Source organism: Nomascus leucogenys, chromosome 20, assembly GCF_006542625.1.
Source record: "Nomascus leucogenys isolate Asia chromosome 20, Asia_NLE_v1, whole genome shotgun sequence".
Classification (NCBI taxonomy): Eukaryota; Metazoa; Chordata; class Mammalia; order Primates; family Hylobatidae; genus Nomascus; species Nomascus leucogenys.
The window spans coordinates 21,672,872-21,697,476 of record NC_044400.1 but is presented as its reverse complement, the minus strand read 5'-3'; the positions used below and the strand labels follow the sequence as shown (position 1 = coordinate 21,697,476).

The window sequence follows — 24,605 nt, the reverse complement described above, 5'->3', positions numbered from 1 at the left end:
TGGTAACTGGTGACTGGAAAAAGTTTATATATCTTCCTTTGTAACACATACGTTTGGACGTGTATACAATATGTCACAAAGCTTCCAACTCACACGCAACAAAATGCAATCATCAATACTCATCCATTTATGATAAAAATTTAAGAAAACTTTTCTAAAAACTTGCCCAGTTTCAGAACAGATCAGTTACTTTAGAAATAGCCATCCAGTCTACAACCATACCATCCTGAACATGCCCCATCTCATCTGATCTCGGAAGAAACAGCCATCCATGTGTCATGGAAAGTGTCATCAATGTACTGTATTAAAACTAATTAACCTAGTTTTGGCCAGGTGCAGTGACTTAAGCCTGTAATCCCAGCACTTTGGGAGGCCAAGACGGGCAGATTACGAGGTCAGCAGATCGAGACCATCCTGGCTAACATGGTAAAACCCTGTCTCTATTAAAAATACAAAAAATTAGCCGGGTTTTGTGGCACATGCCTGTAATCCCAGCTACTTGGGAGGGTGAAGCAGGAGAATCTCTTGAACCCGGGAGGCGGAGGTTGCAGTGAGCCAAGATCGTGCCACTGCCCTACAGCCTGGGTGACAGAGCAAGACTCTGTCTAAAAAAAAAAAAAAAAAAAAACCCCACAGTTAATTAACCTAGTTTTATATGACTTAGAAAAATATCAACTACAGAAAAATAACCTCTTGATACAAATCGCCTGTCTTTAGAGGTATCTGGGTTAGATATCCAACTACATGAATGTTACATATCTAACATTACCGAGTAGCTACTGTTTCCTCTAGAAAACCTGTTAGCCTATCAAAGTGAAGATGTCAGTAGAAGGGCAAGCACAACCTGACATACAAGGAAGCCTGTCATATTTTTTTCAACAGTCTCTTCAAGACATCTGGCAGCTTCCACAACTAGCTGAGCTCTGCTTGAAACTGCTTTTAAACTCAGTAAAATCAAAACATAAAGTGCCCAAAGTAGAGTTAATAAGGCAACATTGAATCAAATATGCAGCTGGCTTAGGTATAATCTTTGTCTGTATCAATAGGCCTTGTGATCCTGCAAAGAACAGTGTCCTGTTCACTTTCACTGTGTTTCATGAAGTCAATTATTTTGCATACACCATTATATTTAGTGATGTGAATATTAAAAAGTAGAAAATGAAGTATTAACCTTTAATAGATTTTTCTAGAGAATTTAGCTTATAGAAAAATGATAGTACTATAAATAATCAGAAAATAAGTGCTGAAATGCTGAATAATTGATATAAATGTTGTTGAAATTTGAGTAAAAAATTAATTTGAATATTGTAAACAATTAACCAAAGACTGCAAAATCAAGAAGGTCATATTTTTTGGTAAAATCTATATTGAACTGATATATAGTTACTTTTCTAATCTAATCGGAAATTGTCTCAATTACCTGCCATAATATTATATTTTGTGCAATATGAGGTAACAAACTAACATGAATAATTTTAAAAATAAATACCACCAACAACTAAACAGAATTTAAATATTCATCTTGAGAGCTTTCCTTTTCAAAGTTGGTCTCAAATGAAATGTTACAAGAACATCTTTGCAACACCTCACAGGCATGACAGAATATATTTATTAGCTAAGGTGCAAATTGTGACTTAAAAAAAAAAAGAATTTAATCTTTGAAAAGAATGAAAAGCCAGCGAGTACAAATGTGGTGAATAACTGATTTTTAAGGGAACACTAACTTAGTTGTAAACTGTTAACTTGAAAATCATTAATTTACAGCAATATATTTATATTTATCTTTGATTAAATATTGTGATTATTGTGTCTGTTTTTACATAATGTGGCTTATGGTCATCAGCAAAGCATAATCTGATGTGAGATACCTCATTATAAACCTTGCTTATACCCAAGAATGACTTTGCACATGGTAAACACAATCTGAAGAATGAAAGCTCTCCACAAATTTTAATTTGTAAAGTCTAACAAACGGCCATTTCAAACCACTGAAATTTCTGTATGAAGGTGTTGGAGATAGCCAAAATGGAAGCTCAAGTGGAGCTTGACACATAGGCAGGGAGGAAAGACATATCTATTAATTCAATCACTTCCTATATCCTTTCTTTCCTTGCCCCAGAAGCCTAGGCGTACATCTCCCTGTGATTCACATTGACTGATCATGCTTACTCATAAGTATTCAGGCTGTCTCTGAATGAGGGAGTAGGGAAGCACTCTTACCTGCAAATGTCACACTCCTTGGCCTGCCTGCTGCAGATGTAGCTGTCCTCCTGGAATTCCATCTCATGAACACATTAGATCTGGTGTTCCATGGCCAGTGGCCAGCGGAAGTGTCCCTTTCTTATAACTGGGTTTCCTGCTTGTTCCTAGTCTCCATGGCTCTGGATTTCCCAGGAAGTCCTCGAGGATCTGGTCCTCTTGAGCCACAGAGACAGAGACAAGCTAGTGAGAGGGATTGTACTCAAGTCAACAGAGACTTTCTATCAGCTGGGTGGTCTGGCACAGAAGATCTAATTGTCCACAAGGTTATGTGGAATGGAGGCCCCAGCATCACCTGCAGACAGGTATGTTAGCGGTTACACCATGTTTTCATGGCCTTCCTGTCCAATCATTGCTCTGTGTTTACACCAAAATATTTGTGCAATGTAGTTACTTTGAGCTCATTCTCTTCTAGATAATCTGTGATGTCTTCCCATAAGTATATTGTGATGGTATTCATTACCAAATTATAGCTAGTGTCCTCCAAAGACCTCTGTTAATAACTATGCATTACTTGTCGGAAGGGTTATTCAGGACACTTCCATGAACATGGGTTAATTTATTAATTAGATTTTCTTGGAAGGCGCAGATACTCTTTGGAAGAGTAAGAGATGTAGGCTAGATATACTTAAAGAGATAGGGAGAGAAAGCATGACAGTGTCAAGCCCAGAGTCACAGGGGCAAAATGACCATGTTAAATCAGTGATGCAGGTTGAGAACAATGGGTCACAAAAGATAGGTGACTACAGAAAGGTTTCTAAGAAGTAAAATAATGCTAAAGACATAGAGTAAGAAGAAACCAAGGACAAATCATTACTTCTACTCTTCAGACTAGAGAGGTCTACACAAATGACCATGTGTCACTTCTCCAAATTAATGTGACTTATCCAATCTGTGGAAAATCTTCATGATTCATGATCATAAGACAAAATTTCCCTGGAAAGTAAATATATATTTTAAAATTCACACTTAAATTTTCTAATAAAGGTATTGTGTGACTGCAATACCTTAAGTGCACAGTACAACATTTTGGCAAAATGTTTCTTCCTTCCAAGATGAGATAACCCATCTAACTCCCACTGGTTCTGGGGATATTCAAGAAGGGGCATTATCTTAGTTCCCACCATGCTACATTCTTTTCAGAATCAATACAGATTGTGATTCAGATAAAGATAAACTGAATGGTGATGAGATGAGTCTGAACTGAATTACTATTGAAGAAAAGTTGCACTCATTGTCTAAATTGATGAAATGACTTCAGCTGAATCAGACATAAATAAATAAATAAAACAATTGAAGAGAGTATGAGGGTAAGAATTAGGAGAAGAAATTATGCCTTTCTGTAGATTATCTTATCCTTTTAATTTCTTTTTAAATCATATAAATTAATTAAAATATATTTTACAGTCTTTGGTGAGTATAAGTATTGGGTTGAAGGGATAATGATAATGATACTAGCTTGGGGAACTTTTTCTATTACAGTGATAAACACTAGTTATTATAAATAAGTAAACCAATCATCCAAATAATCAGACAGACCAAAAAAGGACCTAAGATCTTCAATTCAAACAACAAAAAAATGTTGTTCTCCAGTGTGGAGGTCAGAGAATCGGCTTTATAAGGTAGTGCAAGTCATGAAAAAAATCTTTCTATATTTATCTTACTATTATTCCTCCTTATGTAGACATAATCCTATATGTATTCAATTATTATTGTAGTCATTTTGGTGATTTTATTAAGAGAAGAAAACTAAGAGATGATCGTATTTGCGGTTTAGGTGTGGTGGAAAAAAAGTACTAAAAAAGAAACTGAAAAGGAAAAAATGATAGTTTGTAACTGTACTGAGAAACATAATATGATCCACTTATTGACTGTCAATTCACAGATAACCTAAAGATTATAAAAATAAACCAGATGCTTAAGCAACATACTAAAAACAAACCCATAAACATGTAAATTATTATAAAATGAATTATTTAAATATTCTGCTATTGAGAGTTTAGGCAGTATTTCAAACTGTACAGGTAGCTATGCTATGAACACAACACAAACATCAAAGAGAAGAGAGGACATTTGATTAACTTAATAGGACATGAAGAAAGTATGTTCTTAATAATTCAATTTATATATGTTTTTATTTATACAAATAGGTAACAAAAATCAAGGTCAGGAATCAAGAGCTCCTTTTAGAAAGAAACATGGATATTGTAAAATTGATTCCCATTGCAAACATTTTTTTGAAAGGAAAAAAGTTAGAAATTTTATTTCAAGACAAGCGGGGCCAGCTCCAGTGGCTCACGCCTGTAATCCCAGCATTTTGGGAGGCCAAGGCAGGCGGCTCACGAGGTCAAGAGATTGAGACCATCCTGGCTAACACAGTGAAACCCCATCTCTACTAAAAATTCAAAAAATTAGCTGGGCGTGGTGGCAGGTGCCTGTAGTCCCAGCTACTCAGTAGGCTGAGGCAGGAGAATGGCATGAACCTGGGAGGCGGAGGTTGTAGTGAGCCGAGATTGTGCCACTGAACTCCAGCCTGGGTGACAGAGTGAGACTCCATCTCAAAAAAAAAAAAGACAAGGGGATTCAGCCCTGAGAGAAGTAAAGTGATTTATCCAATGAGACAAATGAAATAGTGGTAGACATGTGACTCAAACACTCCTAGTCTATTTCCCTTTTCTGTTATCCTATAGCATTAAACAAACCAGAGAAAAAGATAAGAGTTAAGGACCGGATAAAATGTCAATAGTATCCATCATTGCTTCATTTGTAACGTAACCATTCATGGCTGCCAGATCAAGCTCAGAAATAAATGTTACTATTTGATTTGGTCAACTTTATTACATTATATGTCAGTTCAGGCCTATTATTAAGGTCTTCCACCCAAAGTGGATGAAATGCTCTGTAACCTGATGAAAGAGGCCTTACTTCATTTTCTACTTTTCTTATCAATCAGTCCTGAGCCCCTAATCTAAATCATTTACTCTCACTGGGATTTATCTTTTCCATCAGTAGAAGGAGAAGTTTATATTAGGTAGTTAATGAGGGTCTTCTGGAGTAAGCATTCCATAAACCTTTATTACCTTTTCAAGTAGGTAAAATTTCCACACACATCAGGCTGCACTCTCTGTGAAAATGACCAACCGGGATGAAATTTTTTCTAAATAATGTCAATGAAACAACATTTGAATGAAATATCTGTTGGAACCAATCACCCTGATTATCGATATCATCAAAATAAACTTTGAACTTAGCCCCACATCATTCAATATAATGTGAAAACATTTTTCTAAATCAGCTGCCTATCCCATCTCTAGGGTTGTGATAAGCTTCCAAAGGACTCTAGTATTTGAAAGAATCACTTTTGAAGTATGAAACCATGCTGGATTTCAAAATACACATGATTATATAATTAGTTGTTCACTACTGAAGATTTTGCTAATATTAAAATTATGCTTCTGACCGAATAAAATGTGTTTATTTTCTCCCTGATCAAATTTCTTAAATTAAATATAAGTATTTCATACATAGGATATTTTGAAAAAAAATTTCTTAAATGTCTCTGTCTGGAGAAGAAAGCTAGAGAATCTTTGGCAAAACTGTGGGGAGAAAGTTGGAAAAACTCACAAATTCCAGAGAGATTATACACTTTTAATGAACACCTTCAAAAAAAATGTGGAGCAACTATTTTCTTTTTTTTATATTTTTTTTTATTATTATACTTTAGGTTTTAGGGTACATGTGCACAATGTGCAGGTTTGTAACAACATGGCACATGCAACTATTTTCTTGAAGAAAATTCAGTGGAAAATGATCCTTTGTTCCCATCTCTGTCACATCTCCAGCAAAAGACCTAATTCTCAGTATCAGGCTCTTCAGTCATTGTATGGTGCTTATAATCACCTTGGAGCTAAATGCTTCTTAGGAAGAGCCAGACACTGAGAATGATTTCATTCCTCACTAATGTAGGCAACTTCAGCTTTATTTTCAAGTGGATTTGTTGAGCTGATGACATCTCTCTCTAAATTGCAACAAAATGATAATTGGAGTGAAAATATCTTATTTCCCCATAAAAGTGAAACTGAAATTGCATACCTTGATTTAAAGCTGTCAGGTGGCATGAGCTCCAAAGTGTGAGTTGGTCCATACAGGTTTACAACATATAATTTTATTGTTGGGTTCACTTGACCTGCCTTTGAGAAAATGAAAGTTGTATTGCAAGTACATTAAGCAATAGAATATATTGGGTAAAAAAGAAAAGGATTTTTGATTCATTTACTGTTTTGTGTTAGAAGAGAAAAAAAGTTTAATTTCTCTGAAGTAGAAATGATTTTAAATTCAACAACATGATTACTTTCAATTGTTTTTGAAGATTGCTGCTTCTCAAGCATTTTCGTCAGACAATTAAAGGTGATAGGAAATCGTGATGACTTCACTCATTAGGCAGTGCTACTGTGTTCTTTCCCTAAAATGGCGCCAGAAGGGCTGGCTGTACAAACAAACAAACAAACAAAAAAACTAGTAGATCAAGTAGCTACTCACATTAGAGGATATGAAATGCAATGGGAAGAAGGTTTGGCTAATTAAAAAAAAAAAAAAGGAGAAATGAAGAAAAAAAGAAAGGAAAGAAAGAAAGAAGCCTACCCCAAGCCAGGTGCCCCATGCTTAAAATTCCAAAAGCCTAATATACGCTATCGCATTAATCTCCCGGGATTTCCTTTTAAACATTACTAATTACTATATGGGGTGACTCATTTACATAATTGACAACCCTTGGGAGGTGGGCCATGGGCAGACTATTCTCACTGAGTACCTGGCATGAGGAACAGAAAGGCAAGGATAGCAAGGATAATTTAATTTGAGTTCAGTGAATCAACACTTTATTAAATAAATAATAACTAGCAGGCATAGTAGTTGGTATGTTTCTGGCACATAGTAGACACTAAAGGCATTGCACAAATTATTAAATTAAATGTCCCTACTACAGTCGTAAGATATAAACATTTTCTTGGTCACAATGGAGAATCTAAGAAAACTGTGCAAGGTGAAATACCTAAAACTAAGAAAGTTAGTATTTAAACCCAGGATGTTCTTAACTACAATGTGAACGTTGCGCTTTCTGTTTATTCCAACACAATTGCCTTCAAAGTTTTGCCAAATACACTGTGAGTAAGGAATGAGAACTTTCACTGACATATTTCAAGCAGTTGGAATGAATGAATGAATAACCATATCAATGATGTACCAAATTGCTTGATTACTTGTGGCTTAATATGCTTCTAAACAATATGCCATTATCCTTATGATGTGGCTGATGCTTAAAGAAGTCCACATGAGATATATAGAAAAGAAGAAGGAAATTAAATGTGAGTTGAATTAAAAAATCCGATAAAAAACCTAAAGGGAATAAAACTGATTTAAAAATGATGAAGATCCATGTTTAAGGAATCGGCATTGACAAAACCTGTAGTTAAATCAGGACCAGAATCAACATAATATATTCCAACAGTAGCCAGCAAGAGTTCCTCAATAAATGTTTTGCTAGGATATCAAAAGAGACTAGCACATCTGTGGAAGTACATCATTCATAGGTTAGAAGTTTTGAGCCAAAGAAAGAAGTCAGGAAAGGTTTCCACTACAGAAATGAGGTAACTGTTAAGAGAGATTATGAAATTGGTTCATAGAGTAAAGGGCTTCCTGGAAGATAAGCTATGAGCCTGCCGCACACCAAAGGCTCTGGTATCAGAATCTGCAAATCTTTTCATTGTTCCCAAGCCCAACAGTGCCTGGGAACATTTTTTGGGCAGTTTAGCCTTCTGTGACTCTTAGGAGCTCTCTTTCACATCATTCTTGCTTTAATTTAGTTTTCATCTTTCTCCCTGAAAATAATGGCCTTAATCTATTTAATATTTAGCCTACCATTTCTGTAGCTGGGTCAGGTATGTTAAACTTTAGAGCCTGACACAGTATTAGCAGTGCCATTCAAAGTGTTGTTCTTGGACCATAGCATCAATCAGCATCTCCTGGAATCTTAGCAACGCATTCCTGGACCCCACCTGAAACCTATATTCAGACTGGGAATTAGAATCTCTCAGTGTGGGCCTACAAATCTGTTTTTACAAAATTCCCAGATAATGAGTGTGCAAATTTTAATAAAACATTGATCTTTATCTGTATCCTTATCTATTTATATATCTATCTATGTAACAGCTCAGTGGTGGTCAAAAGTTAGACAGCATCACAATCATTCAGAGGTCCTGAGGGGCTTGTTAAGCTACTGACTGCCGAAGGCAGTCCACCTCCAGCATGAAGCTGATACCCTATGATGCTGGTGAAAGGACCACATTTTGAGAACAGGCTTAGCTTAATGTGTAAGTCTGTGAAACCTGAGTCCAAATGTTCACTCTGTTATTTACTTGGCATGGCTATGAGCACATGCTAAAGATTCTGAAGTATCATTTTATTTGTCTTATTTTGTCAAAAATGAGACAAACACTTCTTTGAGAATATGTCACAAATCAGAAATTTTGAGTTGAAGGTTTCCTGTCTGTAGATAAGAATATCTCATAAACTAATACAAAGATTTATATAAAGTGCCTAAAATAGTATATGGTAGTGAATTAAAATGATAATTATTGTTAAGACATTAAATCTTCTAGTTAGTGAAAAGCTGTGCTTCTATTTTTTTATCATTCAATACACTGATTAAAGCAAATGGGAAATTAAATTAAATTAGATCTTTCTGTGAATTCTTACCACTGATGCAGTTTTATGGCATACTTTGTTAAAGACGTATCAGTTATCATCTTTAAGGCAGTTTTCTTTATGTCGGCAGCGCTATAAGCTTATCACAAAGTAAAAGTTGTGCACACATGTGGCCAGTTTTCAGACAAAATGTGAACATCTCAACTAAGCGTTAGGCTGCCTCCAAAATTCAACAGTCCAACATTCTATAATCGCAGATTTGTATCTTTCCATGGAGTTTTGAAATTAAGCACACATCACAAGTTCATCTGTAAATTTTAATATTTGAATCATTTCAAGAGTTTGCAGATTAGAGGGATTTCATCTATTTGCTTTTTACAGTGACATTTGCCATGAAGACTGCAAATCCACAAATTTCTCCCTCTATTATTCTGAAACACAAGCCTCAATAACAATTAACCTTATTTTACTGGCAACTAGATTATCATTAAACAAGATAATGTTTTAATTAAAAAGATTAACCTGAGGTTACTGGGATAGAACCGCGCATCTCTGTTGTGCTGAATTGCTAATGATAGGGTATTTTTTGAGTTCTGAATCATGCTGAACTAAGTAAAATACAAATATATTGGTTTACTGTATTTTGTTAGTAAATCTGACCACATTAGGTATTTGCTATATTCATTTTAATCTAGTTTAATTTAAAGCACAATTTAGTGTAAACTCTATGTGTTGTTTCAATTTCCAAAGTAGCACTTTTTGAAAGTTTATTGCATAAGAGTGAATTGAAACAATACATTTGTTACAGCAAAAACTAACAAAACATTTCTTGAAACCAGAGTAGATAACAAAAAATCTGAAAATTGAAGTAATATATCCAAAATGATACTGAAATTTGTTTTAAGAACAAGGACCAAAACAGATTATTTTCTTAGAGTCCTGTTGTCTTAAGTACCTGGGTAAGTGAGCAGGTTTTCCTACTAAAAATCACCTGAGGACTGGAAATTCTTTCTTTTGGCTTTGCCTATTAGAGGCATATTTTTTTTTTACTTCTAATAAATATTAATGGTAGTTATCATATATAGTTATATATATTATTTGCATATATATAAAATGACAGATGTGAGGCTAAGAATGGCACCCATATGTAGCTAAGTCATTAGAAGTAAATGGAGCACACAGGGCTCCATATATATATGTGCTAACTGGACAAGGAGATGTTTGGATTCCAGCTGTGTTTTTGGAAACACAAATTGTTGACCTGTGGTAGTTTTATAGAGAGGGATGAAATCAATAGATTTGAGTTTTTTCTCTGTTCTTAAAATAACTGTGAGTTGTATAAAAGCACTAAGCCTTTTAGAATCTATTTGCTCATTTGTAAAATTGAGACAATTTTGATAAAGACCAAATGAGAAAAAAACAAACAAGTGGAAAGTCTCCCTGAAAACATAAAGTTTATCATTAGCACATGTGATTTCTACAATTAATAAACAAAGGTTATTATGTTATGCCTATCTTTACTATTAAGCAATATTAATTTATTAGAAGACATTATCAAATGATAAAGTATCTAGGTTCATATCCAGTGTCTTCTGAATTATTGCTGACATAATTTGATTTCCTCAAATGCTTCCATTGGTTGGTTTGTTTGTCTCAATCTAGTCAAAATTATGAGGCCTAGGCATGGCCAAGTTCAAGCACCATGAGTCTAGAACTAAGAAGGCAATTGGAGCATGCAGCTAATGCATATGATTTTACTATGTGAATAAAAAAAAATCCCATTTCTTTTGGGAAATCAGTTACAAACAGTTGTCCCTTCTACAGAACTGACTGAATTTCCTTTGTGCAGTGCATTGGGCAGTCAGATGTGACTGTATTCCCTTTGTGCAGTGCACTGAGGAGCTGGATATTATTTTATTCCTTTGTGCAGGGCACTGAACAGTTGAATGTGCCTTTCACAGTATGTCACTAGTTCTCCATTTCACATTTAAATTGTCAGTGAACATTTATTATCATAAATCAAACAATGTGAGAATTAATATATTTGGGGCAACTTTTCAGGTTTTCTCTGGGGGAAAATGTAGTGCTGGTTTGCTGTATAGGTCCAAACTGTCATGCCAAAAAAAAAAAAAAAAAAAGCTAAATCTATAATTGGAGAAAGCAGAAGTTCTTTTCTTTGAGTACAATAAAAATCTCTTAGTATTATTTTTTGTGAAGTTAAATCATTATGTTCTCCTAAAAAGCACTGAGTATATCTGCTTTCTAATCTATGTCCAGAGAAGACCCTATAAATTACATTTTAAAATCATGGAATCATATTCTTCATAATCTTGCATTTAATACTACAACCTGTGGAAGGAAGATGGATGAGAAATCTCACTGAGGAATATGCTCATTTTATTTCTGATCCTCCATATTCAAGCCTCCTTTTTTTGCCTTTGGATAAAATGAATATGGTAGCTGGTGGGAACAGAAGGAAAGTGTAAATGACCTCACCCCCACCCTGACAGGGCTAGAGTAGTGAGGGTGATGGGAATCTACCCAGCAGTTTGTCTAACTAACGTAGTGCATGAATTAAATGGTAGAAAACCTATTGTGCTTGAAAAAAACAAAGTACAACTCACTAAAGAAATGGCTTAAAAATGGCTTCTAAATGAGATCAACATCCTCTCTTACTTAATTAGGAGCTAAAATGAGAAGAGAAATTTTACAAGTTTCCTATAAGACATCTTTACGTGATCAATGTACTGGGGGCCTTACACATGAGCCTTCTTCTTTCTTATATAAACATTGGGAAAAAATACATGTTTAAAAGAGATCTCGAGTAATTAAAGATGGCATACAGAGGAAAAAACAGTACAATCCAGATGTTTTTGCAACCCTCTTATAGAGGCCTTGTCCAACACTTGAAAATAGTTTTGCTGTCTGGAACATATTGCCATATTTCTTCACCTGATGAAAAATTCCATCTGTCTTACCTACCCATGGCTATGACTCCATACCAGCATTTTATATAGTGTGTTCCAGAGTGTGCTCTGCCAAGGTAATGCTGATATTGATACTAATACTAATAAATGCTTTATGCTTAGTCTATTCTTTATGGGTGATTTTTTTATACTTGGTCCTTTCTTTATTGAGATTCTTTATGCTTAATCTATTTCAGACTGGAGATTCTTTATGCATAGTCTATTTTTTATAGAAGATTTATAATATACATTAACATATAGCACGTTAAGTGCTCGAAGAAATCATCTGAAAGAAGCTAGATTTTTTTTTTAAGAACTTCCAATGTATTTGACCATGGCACTTTCCCCTCCTTTGTAACACCTATTATGGAATAGGCCTTGGACAAAACACTCCCCTGGCCTCAGTACACCCCTAATTGCTTCTCTCTCCCCTTTCAACTGTAAGGTGTGAAAAAATAAAAGTGAGCATCAAAAGGAAAGAAATGCAACAAAAGTGAAAGTTCACACACTTTCAAATCTTCTCTACCTCTCTCTACCCAAGCACTATGTATAGACTATTGGGAACTCGAAAGTGATGAGTCTGAAAAGTAAGGAACACTTCTGTTTTCCTCCAAAGACAACTTGTTCAAGAACCAAGAATACCATCCATCAAGTCACTAGTGCAGAGAGAGAAGGAACAAAATAGTACTTCCACGTTACTTACCTTAGGGTACGGATACTGCTTTCCTTTGGGATACAATGCTCCCGTAAACCGAGGGATAACCATGGTGGGTACCAAAGAGTCATTTATCATCAGGAAGGCAAGTCTTTCTCCATCTGGTGACCACCAGTGGGCGATGTGAGAATGCAGGAGTTCCTCTAGAATAAATAAGTGTTATTTGAGACCAACTGTAGAGATGTGGGCTCAGTGACCCACAAACATCTGTCCTTGAAATCTCCATTGTTCACCTACATTTTCTAGACTGTGTATTGAATTTTATTAACTTCCCCGAAAATTCTCTAATTCTGAGTTACCCTTTTAACTCCAGGAAGAGCAGCTGTAGAGGAAGGAAACAATGAAGCAACTAAGTCACAATTTCATGGATTTTCAGCAATGTAGACGAACAGATGAAAGCACTACTGGAATAATCAGAATGAGAACAGTGATTGAAGAGTGAGATGTGGCCGAAAACCATATCCATGTCATGATTCATTCATATTTGCATGCAATCATATTTGCATTCTATCATCATCAACCAAATTGAGGGCCCACTAGATTCATCAAACTATTTTAAGCTCTAAGAAAATGGAATAAGAAGTATACTGGGTATTTTTCATTTAATTCAAGATCCACTATCCACTTTTTTGATTCCCACTTTCTGGTCCAGAAAGCTAACCTATATGAAAGACATCAAAATGGCCCCCATGTCCTCTGGCTTCCCTTTGGCAGGAGACTAGAAAGAGGAGAGTAAAGTCAGGTTATTTATTCTCTTGGCTTTATCCTACAATGTTACCTCAGGCTGGCTGTGAACTTTAAATGATGTCACTACATTTGTCACTGCAGGCACCTCTACACAAATTTCTCCTTCTGTGTCTAGTAATGGCTCATCTTCATGGTCATAGGAGTGGTAACAACTTGGCTGCTACTAGCTTAGTTTACATCACTTTCCTTTGTGGTTTTCCTACCTCTTAACCTTAGCAAATATTCTCCTTGTAAATAAAAAGATAATAAAATGTTCACTTGGTAAATAAATTATCTTCAAAGCATCTTGTTGAACGTGCCAACACTTGGGACTCTGACAGATATAGAAGTTAATACTAGCAGCAGACTCAGAAGACACCCTCAAAATTAGATTTTGAGACTACGTTTGTCATCTATCTATATGTACAAATGGAATTTATCACCTTCTCAGGTGGGAATTGGAGCATAGACAATCCATAGCAAGAGATGGAATTGTGAGTAATCAATCATCGGTGGTGGTGACATGGAATAAAATACAGGTAGAGGGAAAAGGCATTGGTAGAACAAGTGCTTTTTGAAATAGGTAATATTTTTCAATACAAGTGACAATGGTCTTTTTTCAAATCTTGTAATGCCTGTCCTGTGATTGTCATATGGAGAGTGGCAAAGGCTCCACACAGCAGCTCTAGTTATAGCAAGTAAGTGTCGTAGCACTTACTTGCTACAACACTGATGATTGTAAAGATTAGGAAACAAGTTCCCATGGTTCTTCTGACACCCCAGAGATAGTTCACAGGAAAAAAGAGAGCTTGAAACCATGACTGTGAAATGAGGAATGCCCATGCAGAACAAAAGGTCACGATGGTATCTTCGAAAGAGTCCGTCTCTTCTGTAGTTGCAGGGAAACTATAGCCACAGTCCAAGAGAACATAGGAACGGGTACAGGGCTGCAATACATATTAGAGGCTCAACTCCATTTGTTCTTTTAAGGTAAGACAAAGATATTCATAAAGATGGATTGGGACCCCAACACACAGGATAAGAATGTTTGGAAAAAAGCATACGGTATAGTTATGATTTCTGGGCCGATCTTATAAATAACACATTATGGTTGAATGCTGCTGTATGTGGTTAATTTTACGGCTGAAGATATTGAACATCAAAATTCTGACAAATCTTCTTGCTGACAGAGGCAACCTCTATCCTAGGGAACTAGACCTTCTCTGCATAGAGGTAGAGAATGGGAGACAAATTTCTTTAAAATTTAAGTGTGTAACACCGGGGATGTTTCCAGAAATCTAGTAGTTTGGGATACACCGGGATATCTCTTCTAAAGTGAGAGAAAAATTATTACAATTCTACTTATGCAAAAGTAAAGAGGAATTGAATTCTTTGGACTTTGAAAACAACATAAGCCGCATTGACATATGTTATCTGTTCTATATCCCAGGCAAGCTGTAAAGCTGCTAGTTCTGAGTAGAATCGGTGTACCAGGGGGCCCTGCAACTGATCTAGGCCATGTTGCAACCTCCTCTATGTCCTGAACCTTGTGACTCCAGCAGATCCAATGGCAATGTCAGTGCCCATGGCAAATAGAGATGCTGTGTGGAGCCTTTGGGACTCTCCATATGACAATCATAGGACAGGCATTCCAAGATTTGAAAAAAGATCATTGTCACTTGTATTCAAAAATATTATCTATTTCAAGAGCAGCTCTTTCCAGGGCTCCAGTAGAAACATTTAGCCCCACCATGGGATACCAAGTGAGTATGCAACCCAAACTGCCCATCATGAACTGATTGCTATCTGATCCACTGACCATAGAACTGAACACACACACACACCATTCCACTATAAAATAAAAGTGAAATTGAGCCAGAAAACAAATGTGATTGTCCATTGTATTGCCTTCTCTGCTTCATCCCCTCTTCTCATCTCACATCTGTGCCACAAAGCATGTTTTCTAACACAAGTTGGCGAGGGAGAAATAAACGCAGGCCTGGTTTATGGCAGGTCTGCAGGATGTACAACAACAAGCTGGAATTGGGTAGGCTCCGTACTAGAATCTGACTCAGGAGTGGCAGTGAAAGACAATAATAAACAGAAATCTTCCCAGTTGGTAAGATTTTGAACAGAATACTTAGTTGTCCACTTTTCGTGGAAGGAGACTTAGTTTCTTAGTTTCAGGCATGGAAATGTCCTGATTCCCGCACAGTAACTAATAAGGGTCCACCTATCAGGGAGGTGGCAAAAGTAAAATTAGAAAACTAGTGACAAGGAGGTTTAGGAAAAACAAGTGAATTGACTTACTAGAAAGGGGAAAGATTTAGGACAAGATGACTGCCAAGTACATGTCCGTCAGCCTCTGGCTCCCACCATTACCTGCCAATGGTAGTGGCCATCACTGAGCCTTTGACATAGGATCACTTCTCAGGGGAAGAGCTGATGGCACGTGAATTTTTTGCCACAAAATATTTCCTTTTTTGAGATAATGTAATGAGGAAGGCACATGAATTATATGAAAACCTTTCCATCAAGACAGTGTAGCATTTTGTCATCACAGAGATACACACATATTCTGGGTGTGGATTTGCTTTTGCTGCCAACGGATCTGTTCAGCACTACTCTTTACAGAAACATTTATCCATTACCATAATAATCCACATTACGTTATCTCAAAAAAGGAAATATTTTGTGGCAAAAAAGCACCATGGTCTCAGTGGTGGTATTTACTAATTTCATCATGTTCCCCACTAGCTATATGTACCTGGATTGATAGAGGAGTAAAATAGTCTGCTCTACCTCAGTTTTGGCACTATTTGTTTAGCAATAACCTTGAAGCCAGGATGTCATCCTTTAACATGCAGTGTGTCCCACCTGTATAGAGGTACAGATCTAGGCACTAAGGGGTAGAAGTAGTCGTGTTATCTTTTATTATCACACCAATAACTCACAGAACACAATTTGCTTCTCATTCTCATAATATTGAAGTTGGTGAATCTAGAAGTCCATTGCCTAAAGGACGAGGGTATCCACCAGGAATATAGTCATAATTCTATTCCTCTGAATTGGAAACTGAAATTTTCTCCCCACCATTGTGGGCTCATTATGCAACCACCCCCCGCCAAAAAAAAAGACAAAACAGTTACTAAGCTGGGTCTGATGATGGATGTCATCTGCCAGAAATAAAAATATGTTTGCTAACCGCATGTTCTCACTCATAGGTGGGAATTGAGCAACAAGAACACATGGACACAGGAAGGGGAACATCACACACCGGGGACAGTTGTGGTGTGGAGGGAGGGGGGAGGGACAGCATTAGGAGATATACTTAATGCTGAATGACGAGTTAATGGGTGCAGCACACTAACATGGCACATGTATACATATGTAACAAAATGCATGTTGTGCACATGTACCCTAAAACTTAATGTATAATAATAATAAAATTAAAAAAATATGTTTGCTATGCAAAGGAGGGCAAGGAGAAATACATTTGGAACTCAGGAGAGTCACAAATACATGTTTGCCCAATAGTACTGGTTGATGGAAAACTGAAATTTTAACAACACAATTAACAAAAGGATGGGGCCAACCAAGTGCAGTGGCTCACACCTGTAATCACAGCACTTTGGGAGGCCGAGGTGGGTGGATCACCTGAAGTCAGGAGTTAGAGACCAGCCTGGCCAACATAGCGAAACCGCATCTCTACTAAAAAATAAAAAATAAAAAACACAAAAATTAGCTGGGCGTGGTGGGCGCCTGTAATCCCAGTTACTCAGGTGGCTGAGGCAGGAGAATCTCTTGAACCCGGGAGCTGGAGGTTGCAGTGAGCCGAGATTGTGCCACTGCACTCCAGCTTGGGCAACAGAGCAAGACTCTGTCAAAGAAAAAAAAATTAGAAAAGGATGGAAAGGAGTAAGATTTGGCAGGAATGAAATTTTGGCCTGACCCACCTGTTAAATAACCTCTCTAGCATGCTGACAGAAAGTAGAAGTAAAAGGAATGAACATTTGAAGAAGGCAACTGTAATTACCAACTAAGATCACATAATAAGCTATTATTATTATTATTTATGGGGGCATTTCTCCACATCTCCTATGAAAAATACAAGTGGTGGCTATATTTACAAATTTCAGATGTATAACAGGACTAATACCATCCTGCAATGAAACAATAGCAGATGAGATTTTATGTACTTCTTTTCCTGGGACACTAGCTTTTAATTTGAATAGTAAGAATATTCTTATGTTCTTTAACTTTTTCTTGGGTATGACCACTATGAAACTCTGGCAAATCAAATGAAGGGAGGAAGCGAGTGCATGGAATTTATTTTCTTATCTCCAATGCATGTAAATTATGTGAGTTTGGCTTTGCCCAACCAAAAGCCACTGCTTCTATTTCTGTAAAAAATTTACAGCATTCTCTCCTAGTTTCAGGTGACTGCTGTGTCCCCTTCCCCGTTTGGCTGTTAATGGCTAAACCATTACAAGCCATGGTTTGTGGCATTTACCTTGTTCATGATAAGGGGCCCCTTCATAGCTTAAACCTCCTTGAATTACTCCCTTTTGAATGTGCCACCTTTCTTCAGTTGTGATATTGACACTGATTTATACAACTAACTTACAATTTGGTTAAGGAGACATCAGTTATACACATGACACATTGAGGAGAAAAATATACATGTATGTGTGTGCGTATATATATGCATGCTAAGGGCCAACTGAGTGTAAACTCTAAGTTCTTTTTTTTTTTTTCTTAAAGACAGAGTCTTACTGTTTTGCCCAGGCTGGAGTGCAGTGGCATGATATTGGCTCACTGCAACCTCTGCCTCCAGGGTTCAAGTGATTTTCCCGCCTCAGCCTCTCAAGCAGCTGGGACTACAGGTGCTCACCACCATGCCCAGCTAATTTTTGTATTTTTATTAGAGACGGGGTTTTACCACGTTGGCGAGGCTGGTCTCGAACTCCAGACTTCAGTTGATCCGCCCACCTCAGCCTCCCAGTGCTGGAATTACAGGCGTCAGTCACCATGTCCGGCCCCACCGTAAACTCTAAGTTCTATGAGATTTGAAGATACAAAGATACCCCGTTGGCTGAAATCAACACTCTAGATTTCTAAGAAACAGGTTCTGTCATAGGTGCTGAAGTATGTGTGTCCAGCACTTCCCAAGAATAAGCCTGACCCAAATTTGAGTACGCTTTTCAAGAGAAATGAGGCATCGCCTACTCTCATTTATTTTAGAGTGACATATGATTAATGTCCTTCCCCATAAAAATGCTAATGTACCAAAATAATCATATAGAGAGCCTTGTGACTTTCTTCAGATGGAAAAATAAAGCTACCTGGAATGGGAAGGAGGTAAATAAAACAATCTTTAACATGCATTTGCTTAACAGTCATCCTGGATAAGGCACAAGCTTCTTTAACTGCAACTAATGGGCACATTTACTCATGGATTGAAACTTCCAATGTTAATTATATTATATTATTTACAAAGAATTTATTTTTACAAATGGCATTTCATTTCGATTTAGTGTAGGTTTGGCTCTTCATCGTTTTTATTACTCTGATTTAGCAAATCTCACTGCAGAGCAGATGGAGTTTTCAGCACATGTGGTTTTATATCATAGACACTTAAAAACATAGCCACAACACAAAGCACTTCCACAATACTAAGATACAACCACTGTGTTTAGATTAATGTGCTATTGTAAAAAGCAAGCTGATTTTTTCCATTTTTAGTTTGTCAGTTCAGACTACTAGGATTTCCTGAGGATGCTACTTGCAGCTCTGCAGGCCTGTGGTTGATTTTTTTTTTTTTTAATTTTCTGCATTTCACTGTCAAATTCCTCGAAAGAATAGTCTGTATTCATAACTTTCTCACTCCCCATTTACATATCCATCCACTGCAGTCTTGGATTTGGCCCCACCAATTAACTGATTTTACTCCTGTAAAGGCCATCAATAATCTATGAGTGAATCCAACAAAAACTTTGGAATCCTTCCCTTGTTTGACCTCTGGAGACTCAACACTACTGATAACCCTGCCATCCTGTGACTCCCATGCTGCAGCCCCATAGATGACACTGAGTAAGTGCTCAATAAATATTTGTTGAATCAATGATGAAATGAATGCAATTTCATGTCGCCAAAAGACATTAATGTGAAACAAACATGAATGTGAAAATAGGCATTTTGTCCTGTTTTATTTCAACAAAAAAAGTATAACAATCAGAAGCTGCTGATAAGAATATTGCTTATCTCGTGAATGTTTCCTCACCTTTTCATTCTTGTCATTCTTGAATACCAACACAAGGCCCATGTCTTCTGTGAAGCACCTGACATTCCTCCATCCTATCAGACTTAATTCTACTTATAATTCTATTTACTAGGTGAAATAAATCCTACTTGTATTTATATTTACTGTGCTCCAAATGGTTCCCGATACAATAGTTGTTTATTGCCTATCACTACACTGAGTTGGAAATACCTGAGACATGGAAACCTGTATTTTTCATTGAATTGCTCTTAGATAATGCCTGGCAGATATATTTGCTCCACAGCTGTTGGATTAAACTTTAAGGAATAATCCCTTAAATATACAAGGTTCTAAAATATATCTGTAAATCACTTAAGCATATTAGTTACATTATTCTATATGATTAAATAATTGAAAGTGAGAGTCATTTTTTTCCTATTTAATATATTAAGTGCTTTATGGTAATTTCCAAAGCTGTGAAGTGGGTAACTGTAAACTTTCTTTTTAGTGACATTTTAAAAGTTTTTAAAGTAAAACTTTGATCTGATATCGTATTTAATTACATTGCTAGGTTAAATACAGCAATTTAAGTGAATAACATTATGCGTGTTTTGTGCGAATTATATTTTAAATAATCTTCTGTTTTGAGCATTTTCTTATTTTTCTGACTTCACTGTTTAAAATGCATTATATTTTATATTGCTTTACTTTCTTTAGTAAATACTAAAATACTAAATACAATACTAAAAACAGAGACAAAGATTCTTAAAACTGACACTTTCAAGGACTCTATTTACTGACTAGTTGGGAGCAGTAGCCACTCTTACAGATTGGCCTGGTCTTAAAAGATTAAGACATGCCTTTAAAGCTTACTGTAAAAACATTTTATTGTCTTTTATGTCACTCTTTCTCTCATCTTTTCTTTTCTATGACATTTACAAAAGGTAAATTTCAATTTTAAAAAAGTTGAAATGTTACATGTTACTTTCTGTGTCTTCCATACATGCTAATTTAGATTGTAATTGACTCCTGCAAAGTAAAGTAATAAAAAGGAAATCTCCACACCAGAGTACCACACGCATAATGTTAAAATTACATGCATTCCCTAGGCAATATCATTGTGTTTCAGTGAGTGCATTAAAGGGGAAAAAAAGGTCTGGAGCTTGGGAGCTCCTAGCACATTCTACAAGCAAAGTGATAGTGGGAGGGTAAGGTGCATGTAGGACTCTTGAAGCAGAGGTTGGGGATAGCAGTCAAAATAGTGAGGGAAAGTCAAAAACATCTGAATAGCTTACATCCCTCTGCCAAACCTTAACACTGACGTCATGGGTAGGGTTCCTCCTGGAAATGCAGTGAGCATTAGAGTAAGTCCATGGACAGTAGGATGAGTCTTTGGCTGAGGAAACAGATCACTGAAATCTGACAATTTAGGTCCCAAAATGTGTGCTGTGTCTTGGGGAACAGTGAAGGACATCCCCCTATAACAGGTAAGTAGACTAGTGACTAAGCCCTGGCTTTAGGAACAAAAGACATACATTCAAATGTTGGCTTTCCCACTCTTTAGCTCTAAGACCGTGTCTGAATCACTGATCCTATCTGAGTCTTGGTTTCTTTTCTAAATCTTTTCTTTTGAGACAGGGTCTCCCTTCTGTTGCCCAGGCTGGAGTGCAGTGGCATGACCTCGGCTCTGCAACCTCCGACTCCCTGGTTCAAGCGATTTTCCTGCCTCAGCCTCCTGAGTATCTGGGATTACAGGTACGCACCACCACGCCCAGCTAATTTTTGTATTTATAGTAGAGATGGGGTTTCATCATGTTGGCCAGGTTGGTCTCAATCTCCTGACCTCATGATCCGCCTGCCTTGGCCTCCCAAAATGCCGGGATTACAGGCATGAGCCACCACGCCCAGCCTTTTTTTGTATTTTTAGTAGAGACAGGATTTTGCCATATTGACCAGGCTGCTCTTGAAGTCCTGGGCTCAAGTGATCTGCCCACCTCGCCTCCTCAAAGTGCTAGGATTGCTGGCATGAATCACAGCACTGGGCACGTCTTAGTTTCTTAGTAAATGATTAGATGCACAAACATTGTGATGATTAAATCACATACACGTACAGCATTTCCTAGTTATCTGCAACATAGGAGCCCAAAGTATGGCAAAAACTATAATTTTTCCTTTCCCCTTTGGAATGTGTCAGACCTACAGCATCATCACAAAAGTTTGTATTACCCATTTGTTCTGCTCTCCACAACACCTACAAACAGTTTACTCTCAGACCAAATACATAGATTTTTATTCTTTAGTTAAGAAAATTACCGTATTTGTCAGGAAACGGTCTCTAATCTCTCTCCTTAACATTTCCTTATAAATGTATGAAGCCTTTTCAATAGGACAGAGACCCAAGTCATCTTAATTCGGGATGGAGCAGCACAATAAGCATGATCTACATTGAGTATACCCTCAGTTGACTGAAAACTTCATCGACGTTACAGACCACCTTTTATCACCAAGGGAGCATGTCAGTACATGGTTCAATGCCCACATTGCTGCTAATCTAGTCTTCTCTTCCCTGAAACCCACTGCTCCTCGTTAATGCTTGCTCACTATGTCTGCCACCACTACTTACTAGTGACCCAAACCAGAAGACACAGAATCATCCTTGACTTCTTATCACTCACCCCATCTGCTTAGCCACTAAGACCTGTATATTTCATTGTCTCATCAATTTTAGAATCTTTCCTCCTTTTTACTGCTTTAACCCTAGTTCCATTGCTCATTATCTCTTGATAGAACATAGAAGAAGCCTTAAAGCCACTCGTCGTTTCTTTCCACTGTTAGACTCCAGGTTCCCACTGTGGCAAAAACAATCTATTCATATGGAAGATCCAATCTTGTCACTCCCTTACTTGAAAAGTTCTATTAGTTTTCCTATTAAATGGTAGAAAAATAATTGAAATTCCAAATCATTGATAGAGGTCACTATCCCTTGGTTCTTGCTACCTTCCTTTATCTCAAATTTTATGGCCCAATTATATCAAGGAGACTTTGGTTCCCTAGGGACACACTTGTGGGTTTTTGCAAATTGTTACATCTGCTTAGATTTTTCCTTCCTAATTTCTTCTCATGCGTAACACTTGTTAACTGTTCAGGCTTGACTCAGATGCTCTCTCTCTTTCTCTCTCTCTCCCTCTTTTTAAGAAGTAAGGTTCTCACTCTGTTGCCTAAGCTGGAGGGCGGGGGCCTGGATCATAGCTCATTGCAGCCTTCAACTCCTGAGCTCAAGCAATCCTCTCTCATTAATAATCCTCTCTCTTCAGCTAGGAACACAGGTGCATGCCACCGCATCTGGCTACTTTTTAAAAACTTTTTAGTAGAAAGGAGAACCTTGCTATGTTGCCTAGGCTGGTATGGAACTCCTGGCTTTGAATAATTCTCCCACCTTGGCCTCCCACAGCTCTGAGATTACAGGCTTGAGCTACTGTGGTTGGCCAGGGTTTCTCCTTTAGAAAAAATGCTTGCAAATCCCTAGAATGGTATCATTCCTTTGTTCTTCCATAGAATTCTGTGTTGATTGAGATTCAACTACTTACCACACTGCATTAACATGGTTTCTTCACCTGTCAGCGTGTCACACAGTACCAATAATATTTTGAAGAAAAAGGGCACGTCTTAGTCTCTGCACTTCAGTTAGCTCCTGCTACCTAGACTGCCAGAACTAACCAGATTTTAAATGTGTTGTCCACCTGTTTATTAAATTCTGGGGGCCATCCCAGTCCCCTCCAGTAATTTATCTCTTTGAAAAAGAAAAGCCAGATTTAGATTCTGTGACTCTCAACCAATGAACCCTCCTTACCTGTGTATTTCTTTTTGTAATATATACTTTCACAGCATACTTATTGTTGATATTTTCGTGGAAGCTCTCACTGCTCTTCACAATAAATTGTAGCCTCTAAAAATCTTATTTGATGCTAGCATGTACACAGAAATCTATTATAGATATAAATATACATGTACACATATACATATAAATCTCGAGGGTTACAACGTCTCTTCTTTAATAAAATAGCTCCACCTAACAAAATATTTCACGTAAATATACAGTTTAGCAGAGCAGTACTTTTTGCTCCGTCTTTTATCCTAGCACCTAGACACCTATCCGAAATACAGTAGGCCTTCAATGATATCATTTGAGTGAAAGAATGAATGAACGAATAATTGGTCTAAATTATTCATTTTTCTTATAGAATTAAAAATATCAAATCTGAGGTAGAGAGATTACATTTGCAAATATTGCCCATGAAATAAAGTTCACTTTTTGAATGATTCATAGCTTTATAGTTTATAATAAAGTAGACTTACTTTAAATCTTGACATATTTTGCCAAAATCAGCTGAAGCATCTGAAACATAGGTAATAAACTCATACTTTGAGTCTTCCCCAGGCAATCTATATCTAGAACTCAGCTGATAATTGGTATGTGATAAAAACTGGATAAATTTTCATCACCCGATTTATTTTTATATTCTCAGCTATTACTAAAACTTGATTCAATAGATATTGAAAATAACTCTTTATGTGGGTTTTATTTTGCTCCCTCTACAATAGCTTATAAAGTGTGACAGAATGTCCCTAATGGAAATAACTAAAATCAGGTGGCTTTTCATGCATTTTTTTTTTTTTTAGAAATAAAGGTTTCTGTTTTTTCTTTTCCAGAGAGTCAGAAAAAAATTCAGCATCTAATTCCAAAGTGACATAAGGTAACCATTTACTTTCATTAGTTGTCCTTACAAATAATATCTATCTAGCCTATATGTACATATATATACCAAACATGGAATCATGTAAGTAGATGTAAATCTCAACCACACAAAATATAAGCACATGCAAAGATATGAAAGCATGAGGGCAATTTTGAGAGAAAATGAGAAGAAATTGTACTGTAAGTATCGCTCCGGAATGAATAGATTTTTTGGGTAGA

The 24,605-nt window shown here is 36.8% G+C and overlaps 1 protein-coding gene across 1 annotated transcript in view; it reads right to left on the bottom strand.

Moving 5' to 3' along the window:
• Nucleotides 1–24,605, bottom strand: part of DPP10 (dipeptidyl peptidase like 10) — a 731,390-nt gene that overhangs the window by 125,549 nt on the left and 581,236 nt on the right. Inside the window, exons 9-10 of the mRNA XM_003275193.3 lie at nt 12,631–12,785; nt 6,352–6,449 (exon numbers count right to left, since the gene is read on the bottom strand). Coding sequence (XP_003275241.1) covers nt 6,352–6,449; nt 12,631–12,785 — 253 coding nt within the window. The remainder of the gene's footprint in view (nt 1–6,351; nt 6,450–12,630; nt 12,786–24,605) is intronic.